Source organism: Coregonus lavaretus, assembly GCF_964263955.1.
Source record: "Coregonus lavaretus genome assembly, chromosome: 17".
NCBI classification, from domain to species: Eukaryota; Metazoa; Chordata; class Actinopteri; order Salmoniformes; family Salmonidae; genus Coregonus; species Coregonus lavaretus.
In genome coordinates, this window is record NC_140004.1 from 21440825 (window position 1) to 21452343 (window position 11519).

Below are 11519 nucleotides of genomic sequence, written 5' to 3' on the forward strand. Positions count from 1 at the left end.
TTATAGGTACACTTCAACTGTGAGAGACGGAATCTAAAACAAAAATCCAGAAAATCACATTATATGATTTTTTAAGTAATTAATTTGCATTTTATTGCATGACATAAGTATTTGATCACCTACCAACCAGTAATAATTCCGGCTCTCACAGACCTGTTAGTTTTTCTTTAAGAAGCCCTCCTGTTCTCCACTCATTACCTGTATTAACTGCACCTGTTTGAACTCGTTACCTGTATAAAAGACACCTGTCCACACACTCAAACAAACAGACTCCAACCTCTCCACAATGGCCAAGACCAGAGAGCTGTGTAAGGACATCAGGGATAAAATTGTAGACCTGCACAAGGCTGGGATGGGCTACAGGACAATAGGCAAGTAGCTTGGTGAGAAGGCAACAACTGTTGGCGCAATTATTAGAAAATTGAAGAAGTTCAAGATGACGGTCAGTCACCCTCGGTCTGGGGCTCCATGCAAGATCTCACCTCGTGGGGCATCAATGATCATGACGAAGGTGAGGGATCAGCCCAGAACTACACGGCAGGACCTGGCCAATGACCTGAAGAGAGCTGGGACCACAGTCTCAAAGAAAACCATTAGTAACACACTACGCCGTCATGGATTAAAATCCTGCAGCGCACACAAGGTCCCCCTGCTCAAGCCAGCGCAAGTCCAGGCCCGTCTGAAGTTTGCCAATGACCATCTGGATGATCCAGAGGAGGAATGGGAGAAGGTCATGTGGTCTGATGAGACAAAAATATAGCTTTTTGGTCTAAACTCCACTCGCCGTGTTTGGAGGAAGAAGAAGGATGAGTACAAACCCAAGAACACCATCCCAACCGTGAAGCATGGAGGTGGAAACATCATTCTTTGGGGATGCTTTTCTGCAAAGGGGACAGGACGACTGCACCGTATTGAGGGGAGGATGGATGGGGCCATGTATCGCGAGATCTTGGCCAACAACCTTCTTCCCTCAGTAAGAGCATTGAAGATGGGGTCGTGGCTGGGTCTTCCAGCATGACAACGACCCGAAACACACAGCCAGGGCAACTAAGGAGTGGCTCCGTAAGAAGCATCTCAAGGTCCTGGAATGGCCTAGCCAGTCTCCAGACCTGAACCCAATAGAAAATCTTTGGAGGGAGCTGAAAGTCCGTATTGCCCAGCGACAGCCCCGAAACCTGAAGGATCTGGAGAAGGTCTGTATGGAGGAGTGGGCCAAAATCCATGCTGCAGTGTGTGCAAACCTGGTCAAGACCTACAGGAAACGTATGATCTCTGTAATTGCAAACAAAGGTTTCTGTACCAAATATTAAGTTCTGCTTTTCTGATGTATCAAATACTTATGTCATGCAAAAAAATGCAAATTAATTACTTAAAAATCATACAATGTGATTTTCTGGATTTTTGTTTTAGATTCCATCTCACACAGTTGAAGTGTACCTATGATAAAAATTACAGACCTCTACATGCTTTGTAAGTAGGAAAACCTGCAAAATCGGCAGTGTATCAAATACTTGTTCTCCCCACTGTATAATAGACTAACTGGGGAGGTGGTTTGCCACCTCAAAGTACCGCAATAAGAACAATGACTAATATTTGTGTAAACTCTTTGGAATAGTTGTGTTTTGTGGGTGTCACTGAGTAGGCTGATATCCCATTTCATGGGTGCACACTCCATAGATAACGCTGTACAGTCCAATATGAATGTCCAATACACACAATAGACTGACTGGGGAAGGGATTTGCATTAAGAGCTATGACCTTAATATTTGTGTAAACTCTTTGGAATTGTAATCTGTGGGTGTCACCTAGTAGGTAGGCTGGCTGTACAGTGCACATATGTATGCCTCCAATGCAATTATGCAGTCTAATACATCCACAGAGGGATCTCAAGTTTTTTTTTTTTACTGTTGGTCAAATTAATTATTATTGCATTCCTTTTTAAGTTATGTAACAACATTCCAACCTCGTTTAACATAATCTAGTGGTCAAAATATGGCATTATTCCACTACTTGTATCTGTTTCAGTTTCAAATGGGGAACTTTTATTTTGAAGGCAAACCGAAAGTTCCACAATGTGGCTAGCTAAACTTCACCCGTCACCGTTTCACTTCCAATGACTTGCGATTGGGTTACTTCCAATGGCTTGCGATTGGCTTGTGTGGCTGTACGTTGACAACATGGCAAAAACAACGCTCAACTGTTAATCGCCCACTCTATCTAGCTAGCGATACATTTCTTTCTGCAGCGTTGCGCCACACAACAAGGCAGAATCAGCTAGCTACAATGCTAGGAAAAAGAGATTCATAAAGGACGGATATCTGTAATTTTATCACCATGGAGTCCTACGATATAATAGCAAATCAGCCTGTGGTTATTGATAATGTAAGTAGCCAAAGTTAGCTAGCGCGCCAACATCATTTGTAAATGTAACGGTAACTGAATTAGTCGAAAAGAAACGCATCATTCGCTAATGTTAGTTTGCTTTTCAATATGTGGTGGTCGTTGTCTTGTTTATTGCTAACGTTAGCTAGCTAGCTAGCTGATTAGCCAGTAGTATGCTTTTGCTAACCCTCTTTTATAGGCCAGATAGTTAACTAACAAGATTAGCTAGCTAAAGCCACATAGATCAAATATCTTTGCTAAAGCCACTGACTGGCATTGCGAATCAGTCAGTAGTAGCTAGTTAGTTACCTGCCATAGCGTTGTGAGATGGGAAGGGTAACAACAAGCTAACCTTAGATGGTTGCATCCCCAACCAATCCATCAGTATGCTAACTATGGGGAGCTCAGAGTAAAACAAATTATCTTATCTAGCTATTAAATAAGAAGTCTAGCCAACGTTAATTATGAAAGAAATGACATGAATGAGGAAACTAACTCATCATCTAGGCTAGATTATTAACAGCCTTTCTCTTCAGGCTACTTGATATCAGCATCATTGTGAAATAAAAGAAAGCATAATTTACTTATGCATCATTGTACTGCTGATCCTAATCAATACAAGGCATTAGAGTACAATAATTGATGAACACCAGGAAGGAACAGCATGTTTTTACTACTGATATTGGGGTCTGATACAGTAGTTTACAATAGGAGGCCGGCGTGCTGGTGTTTTGCCCCTCAGCACTGTCTCATGAATACTGACTGATATCACTTTACAAACAGGATGAACAGATGGGGCCAGAGACACCCCCAGTCCCTATAATAAAATAATTAATTTATGTAGCCGACATTGCAAGGACCTACATTTTCTTACTTCTCTTCTCTTTCAGGGCTCCGGTGTTGTTAAAGCTGGTTTTGCAGGAGACCAGATCCCCAAATACTGCTTCCCAAACTAGTAAGATCTAACACTTCAGCCATCTCAACACTTTAATATGAAATACTTAATGTATATGACTGAAATGCTTTGTTTGAATGAAAAGTGTATGTAAAATTATCCATGTGTTTACCTTCTAGTGTGGGTCGTCCAAAGCATGTTCGGGTGATGGCAGGTGCTCTGGAAGGAGATCTCTTCATTGGCCCAAAAGCGGAGGTACAGTGCTCTACTAAGACTGATGCCTGTGGCACTGATAATGTAAAAGGCTTTATGGTGTATGCCTATATGTAGGCTGTTATTACACTAAATCTGTATTTTTAACAAAATAGAGTACTTTGGCCGCTATTCCCAAGACTGTTGATCTCTCCATGTGGTTGTAGGAACACAGGGGGCTACTTTCTGTGCGGTACCCTATGGAGCATGGTATTGTGAAGGACTGGAATGATATGGAGCGCATCTGGCAATATGTGTACTCTAAGGAGCAACTACAGACCTTCTCTGAAGAGGTATTTTTGTCTGGTTTCTGTGACACACGCTTATTCTGGGTACTTTTAATTTGACCATGAGAGCTGGTGTTTTCTCTCAGGGCTTCTTGAAGTGAATATGTATGTGATTGTGGGGTTTTAGTTTTTTTACTGTTTCACTGCATTTACTTTTTTGCATTTCTCCTAATATCCTTTAGCATCCTGTGCTGCTAACAGAGGCCCCCTTGAACCCAAGTAAAAACCGGGAGCGTGCAGCAGAGGTGTTCTTTGAGACCTTCAATGTACCAGCGCTCTTCATCTCCATGCAGGCAGTATTAAGCTTGTGAGTTTGTCTGTCTCTTGTTTGCCAGCGTAATGTTGGGCATACCGGTACATTAAAAGATTTCACCCCCAGAGGAGGAAAATGGTCGTTAATAGTTACCACAGCCACATAATCATAAAACCCCTCCTATGGATGTGGTAACTAGTGACAACTAAGGAAAACCTAGACTAATATGACATGTAATACATTAGTAACTGTAGAGATATGAAAATGATAATTAGCATAAACACTGTGTTAACAGTTTTGAATGTCTCTGGATATTGCAGATATGCCACAGGCCGGACAACAGGAGTGGTGCTGGATGCTGGTGATGGGGTCACCCATGCTGTGCCCATCTATGAAGGCTTTGCCATCCCTCACTCTATCATGCGGGTGGACATTGCTGGGCGTGATGTCTCACGCTACCTACGCCTGCTCCTGCGCAAGGAAGGCTATGACTTCCACACTTCAGCTGAGTTTGAGGTCGTGCGCACTATCAAAGAGGTATGGATTAGGAAATTGTGTTGCATTTTTGATGGGGTCAAAAATAGTTTTATAAATTCACAAGACACTATCAGTCCTGTTATTTGTTTCATTCTTTGTCCTTGACACCTGTCACCCTCATTTTGTTTACCTCTGCAGAGAGCATGTTACCTATCTCTGAACCCACAAAAAGATGAGACCTTGGAGACAGAGAAGGCGCAGTACACTCTTCCTGATGGCAGCACATTGGATGTGAGTCATATTGGATGCATTCTCAAAATGTTTCTAAGATTTAGTGTTCTGGAAGTTAAATATTACTACTTTGACATTAACATATAAGCTGTTGTATTTATACTGAAGCATTGAGAACTTGTTATCCCCTGTGTAGATTGGCCCTGCTCGGTTCCGAGCCCCAGAGCTCCTCTTCCGTCCAGACCTGATAGGGGACGAGAGTGAAGGAATTCACGAGGTTCTGGCTTTTGCTATCCAGAAGTCCGACATGGACCTGCGACGTACACTCTTTTCCAACATTGTCCTCTCTGGGGGCTCCACACTCATCAAAGGTATGGACTAGAGTTCTGTCCCACCAATTACATATTGAGGACTGCAGCAAACAAACTTCTCACTCCACTCCTTCAGCATTGGCTAATTGTATTAATCTCAATCTGTTTACTTTCTTTTTTTTTGTCCAAAAGGTTTTGGTGACCGGTTGTTAAGTGAAGTGAAAAAGTTGGCACCTAAAGATGTGAAAATAAAGGTATTATCTGCCTTAACCTTGGGGCCTTATTTACCTATGTATGAGCACTGAGCAGCAATTTCAATGTAGTAAATGTTTAATGTTGGTGCAACATACTTTCTGAACTAGTTTATTTCCCTGTTTTACTCTTTGTTAGATCTCTGCACCTCAAGAACGACTCTACTCCACGTGGATAGGGTAAGTAACGTCATGTGATCAGCCACACTCCGATTAAACAGATTAGTCTCTGTTTGTTTCCAGAGTAATGGACAGGAATGATCCTCTCTTGTTGCATGCTTTAAGGGGCTCCATCCTTGCGTCACTGGACACCTTCAAGAAGATGTGGGTTTCAAAGAAGGAGTATGAGGAAGACCGAGCACGTGCCATCCATCGGAAGACCTTCTGAAGAGGCTGGCGTTGCTCCTATTCTGCCAAAAAAAAAAAAAACTGTCTCAAGTCCACCAACTACTCCACTACACCCCCTTCCCCATATGATGGGGAGAGCCCATGGCATGCCTTCTACTGACTCCCCTACACACGCCATATGACGGGGAAACTGGCCAGGACTGGCAAAGTGTTGGCCAGCATTTACCAGACAGACCAGAACCTGTCCCAATGACAAGGCTTTAAGTTCCATCTCTTGATATTGGGGATTATTATTATTTTTTGCATCAAGCTGCATTGCTTGATGCAAATACTGTATTTATTCTAGTGTGTGTTATGCCCCATATGAAATGGATAATAAAATCCATCACTTAAATTACAATGAAGGTGAACATTCTGCTTTACGTTGATAGATTCAGTTAAGACTTTTGTTTTTACCTTTTGGGCATAGTTACTGTGGCACATTAAACGGAGTGTGCAAAGATACCTTAAGAGCTTGTTGGTATAAAGTTATTGTTTCCTTATTTCCCACAGTCTTAAAATATGACCCAGTGTACTGTAACTTACACCTCTCGACTCCATTTGGGTACATTGAAGTGTTGCTTCATATTCAGCTGTTGAAAGATGAAAGACACAGATGGATAAATAAATAAGAAAAGTGCAGATGTTGCAATTTCTGACCAGAACTTTCCCTTATTTCAAACCCAAGTGGATGTAAATTGTATTGAAAATATTTGATGATCGGTTTATCACATTTAACTCAACATTGTAAGGGGACTAACATCAAGTCTTGAGTGGACCATATGGTTAAAAGCACTTTCAGTGTCAGATTGATGGAGAATATTCGGACTGAATTTGTATCCAAACTGGTATGGTTTGCTTCATCTAATTAATTTAACTGCACCGAAAGGAATACTGACATGACAATGGGTGGGTTGTCATGTTTTCTGCAGGATATTTGCAATCTAAACTGAATTGATTACTGACTTCATTTTAGATCAAAATATGTATTGTTTTAGTTTCAAGAGGAACCCTGTGACCATATCTTGCTGGTATAATGACTCCTATAGGCAAATACTAACACCAAAATTAACAGTAATGCAAAAAAAAAAAAAGCCTTTCATTACAATACAGTTGTTCACTCTGCTGGGATGTGGTTATTTTTGTTATGCTGAATACATTAGCAACGCTGATGTAACTTAAGATTTTGAATAAAATTGCAAAATAATATAAATTTGCACTACATTTGATCAGTTTCTTTGGTGGAAAATACTTCAGGTGGCTCCTTGGAGATGTCGAGCTCTGACATCACCCCATTGAAGTTAATGTAATCAAATCAAATGTTAAGTCACATGTACTGAATACAACAGGTGTAGACCTATAAATATCACATTTACATAAGTACACTGCTCAAAAAAATAAAGGGAACACTTAAACAACACAATGTAACTCCAAGTCAATCACACTTCTGTGAAATCAAACTGTCCACTTAGGAAGCAACACTGATTACATTTACATTTTAGTCATTTAGCAGACGCTCTTATCCAGAGCGACTTACAGTTAGTGAGTGAATACATTTTATATATATTTTTATAATTTTTTTCATACTGGCCCCCCGTGGGAATCGAACCCACAACCCTGGCGTTGCAAACGCCATGCTCTACAAACATCCCTGCCGGCCATTCCCTCCCCTACCCTGGACGACGCTGGGCCAATTGTGCGCCGCCCCATGGGTCTCCCGGTCGCGGCCAGCTACGACAGAGCCTGGATTCGAACCAGGATCTCTAGTGGCACAGCTAGCACTGCAATGCAGTGCCTTAGACCACTGCGCCACTCGGGAGACTAATTGATTGACAACAAATTTCACATGCTGTTGTGCAAATGGAATAGACAACCAACAGGTGGAAATTATAGGCAATTAGCAAGACACCCCCAATAAAGGACTGGTTTTGCAGGTGGTGACCACAGACCACTTCTCAGTTCCTATGCTTCCTGGCTGATGTTTTGGTCACTTTTGAATGCTGGCGGTGCTTTCACTCTAGTGGTAGCATGAGACGGAGTCTACAACCCACACAAGTGGCTCAGGTAGTGCAGCTCATCCAGGATGGCACATCAATGCGAGCTGTGGCAAGAAGGTTTGCTGTGTCTGTCAGCGTAGTGTCCAGAGCATGGAGGCGCTACCTGGAGACAGGCCAGTACATCAGGAGACGTGGAGGAGGCCGTAGGAGGGCAACAACCCAGCAGCAGGACTGCTACCTCCGCCTTTGTGCAAGGAGGAGCACTGCCAGAGCCCTGCAAAATGACCTCCAGCAGGCCACAAATGTGCATGTGTCCGCTCAAACGGTCAGAAACAGACTCCATGAGGCTGGTATGAGGGCCCGACGTCCACAGGTGGGGGTTGTGCTTACAGGCCAACACCGTGCAGGACGTTTGGCATTTGCCAGAGAACACCAAGATTGGCAAATTCGCCACTGGCGCCCTGTGCTCTTCACAGATGAAAGCAGGTTCACACTGAGCACATGTGACAGACGTGACAGAGTCTGGAGACGCCGTGGAGAACGTTCTGCTGCCTGCAACATCCTCCAGCATGACCGGTTTGGCGGTGGGTCAGTCATGGTGTGGGGTGGCATTGCTTTGGGGGGCCGCACAGCCCTCCATGTGCTCGCCAGAGGTAGCCTGACTGCCATTAGGTACCGAGATGAGATCCTCAGACCCCTTGTGAGACCATATGCTGGTGCGGTTGGCCCTGGGTTCCTCCTAATGCAAGACAATGCTAGACCTCATGTGGCTGGAGTGTGTCAGCAGTTCCTGCAAGAGGAAGGCATTGATGCTATGGACTGGCCCGCCCGTTCCCCAGACCTGAATCCAATTGAGCACATCTGGGACATCATGTCTCACTCCATCCACCAACGCCACGTTGCACCACAGACTGTCCAGGAGTTGGCGGTTGCTTTAGTCCAGGTCTGGGAGGAGATCCCTCAGGAGACCATCAGCCACCTCATCAGGAGCATGCCCAGGCATTGTAGGGAGGTCATACAGGCACGTGGAGGCCACACACACTACTGAGCCTCATTTTGACTTGTTTTAAGGACATTACATCAAAATTGGATCAGCCTGTAGTGTGGTTTTCCACTTTAATTTTGAGGGTGACTCCAAATCCAGACCTCCATGGGTTGATAAATTTGATTTCCATTGATAATTTTTGTGTGATTTTGTTGTCAGCACATTCAACTATGTAAAGAAAAAAGTATTTAATAAGATTATTTCATTCATTCAGATCTAGGATGTGTTATTTTAGTGTTCCCTTTATTTTTTTGAGCAGTGTATTTAGACCCTTTACTCAGTACTTTGTTGAAGCACCTTTGGCAGCGATTACAGCCTTGAGTCTTCTTGGGTATGACGCTACAAGCTTGGCACACCTGTATTTGTGGTCCTCTGTAGCTCAGCTGGTAGAGCACAGTGCTTGTAACGCCAAGGTAGTGGGTTCGATCCCCGGGACCACCCATACACAAAAATGTATGCACGCATGACTGTAAGTCGCTTTGGATAAAAGCGTCTGCTAAATGGCATATTATTATTATTATTATTATTATTTGGGGAGTTTCTCCCATTCTTCTCTGCAGCTTCTCTCAAGCTCTGTCAGGTTGGATGGGGAGCGTCGCTGCACAACTATTTTAAGGTCACTCCAGAGATGTCAGATCGGGTTCAAGTCTGGGCTCTGGCTGGGCCACTCAAGGACATTCAGAGACCAAATCCACTCCTGCGTTGTCTTGGCTGTGTGCGTAGGGTCGTTGTCCTGTTGGAAGGTGAACCTTCACCTCAGTCTGAGGTCCTGAGCGCTCTGGAGCAGGTCCCAGGGTTGTGGGTTCGATTCCCACGGGGGTCCTGTATGAAAATATATGCACTCACTAACTGTAAGTCGCTCTGGATAAGAGCGTCTGCTAAATGACTAAAATGTTTTCATCAAGGAGCTCTCTGTACTTTGCTCGGTTTGTCTTTCCCTCGATCCTGGCTAGTCTCCCAGTCCCTGCCACTGAAAAACATCCCCACAGCATGATGCTGCCACCACATGCTTCACCGTAGGGATGGTGCCAGGTTTCCTCCTGACAAGACGCTTGGCATTCAGGCCAAAGAGTTCAATCTTGGTTTCATCAGACCAGAGAATCTTGTTTCTCATGGTCGGAGAGTCCTTTAGGGTGCCTTTTGGCATACTCCGAGCTGGCTGTCATGTGCCTTTTACTGAGGAGTAGCTTCCGTCTGGCCACTCTACTATAAAGGTCTGATTGGTGGAGTGCTGCAGAGATGGTTGTCCTTCTGGAAGATTCTCCCATCTCAACAGAGGAACTCGAGCTCTGTCAGTGACCATTGGGTTCTTGGTCACCTCCCTGACCAAGGCCCTTCTCCCCCGATTGCTCAGTTTGGCCGGGCGGCCAGCTCGGTACCCTTCCCCAGATCTGTGCCTCGACACAATCCTGTCTCTGAGCTCTATGGACAATTCCTTCGACATGATGGCTTGGTTTTTGCGCTGACATGCACTGTCAACTGTGGGACCTTTATATAGACAGGTGTATGCCTTTCCAAATCATGTCCAATCAATTGAATTTACCACAGGTGGACTCCAATCAAGTTGAAGAAACATCTCAAGGATGATCAATGGAAACAGGATGCAGCGGAGCAAAAATTTGAGTCTCATAGCAAAGGGTCTGAATACTTAAGTAAATAAGGTATTTGTTTAGTTTTTTTCATAAATTTGCAAAAATTTCTAAAAACCTGTTTTCGCTATGTCATTGAGAGTAGGTTGATGAGGAAAAACATTAATTTAATCCATTTTAGAATAAGGCTGTAGCGTAACAAAATGTGGAAAAAGGGAAGGGGTGTGAATACTTTCCGAATGCACTGTATATACAGGGGGTACGTGTACCGAGTCAATGTGCGGGGGTACAGGTTAGTCGAGGTAACATGTATATATACACACTACATGACCAAAAGTATGTGGACCCCTACTATTCCAACATCTCATTCCAAAATCATGGGCATTAATCCCCTGCGGGGACTTGCTTCCATTCATCCACAAGAACATTAGTGAGATTGGGCTCGCAGTCAGTGTTCCAATTCATCCCAAAAGTGTTCGAAGGGGTTGAGGTCAGGGCTCTGTACAGGCCAGTCAAGTTCTTCCACACTGATCTTGACAAACTGTTTCTGTATGGACCTCGCTTTGTGCACAGAGGCATTGTCATGCTGAAACAGGAAAGGGCCTTCCCCAAACTGTTGCCACAAAGTTGGAAGCACAGAATAATTTACATTTACATCATTTAGCAGAATGTCATTGTATGCTGTAGCGTTAAGATTTCCCTTCACTGGAACTAAGGGGCCAAGCCCGAACCATGAAAATAGATCATAAATAGCTAGTAGCAGCAGCGTAATAAAAATGTGGTCTATGCAAATAGTCTGGGTAGCCATTTTATTAATTGTTCAGCAGTCTTATGGCTTGGGGGTAGAAGCTGTTAAGGAGCCTTTTGGACCTAGACTTGGCGCTCCGGTACTGCTTGCCGTGGGGTAGCAGAGAGAACAGTCTATGACTAGGGTGGCTGGAGTCTTTGACAATTTTTTGGGCCTTTCTCTGACACTGCCTAGTATAGAGGTCCTGGATGGCAGGAAGCTTGGCCCCAGTGATGTACTGGACCGTACGCATCACCTTCTGTCGCGCCTTACGGTCGGATGCCGAGCAGTTGCCATACCAGGCGGTGATGCAAACAGGTAGGATGCTCTTGATGGTGAGCTGTATAACTTTCTGAGGATCTGGGGACCCATGTC

At 44.0% G+C, this 11519-nt stretch overlaps 1 protein-coding gene across 1 annotated transcript; it reads left to right on the plus strand.

The window, feature by feature from the left end:
* The first annotated feature begins 2213 nt into the window (after nucleotides 1-2213).
* LOC311144478 (beta-centractin-like) lies at nucleotides 2214-6378 on the plus strand. Its single transcript, XM_084180502.1, has 11 exons — nucleotides 2214-2382; nucleotides 3273-3337; nucleotides 3457-3532; nucleotides 3697-3822; nucleotides 3999-4123; nucleotides 4390-4606; nucleotides 4745-4837; nucleotides 4974-5148; nucleotides 5281-5342; nucleotides 5479-5519; nucleotides 5625-6378. Exons 1-11 carry the CDS (start codon nucleotides 2335-2337, stop codon nucleotides 5725-5727), a joined length of 1131 nt encoding a protein of 376 aa, XP_084036628.1. The 5' UTR covers nucleotides 2214-2334; the 3' UTR covers nucleotides 5728-6378.
* The last annotated feature ends 5141 nt before the right edge of the window (nucleotides 6379-11519 follow it).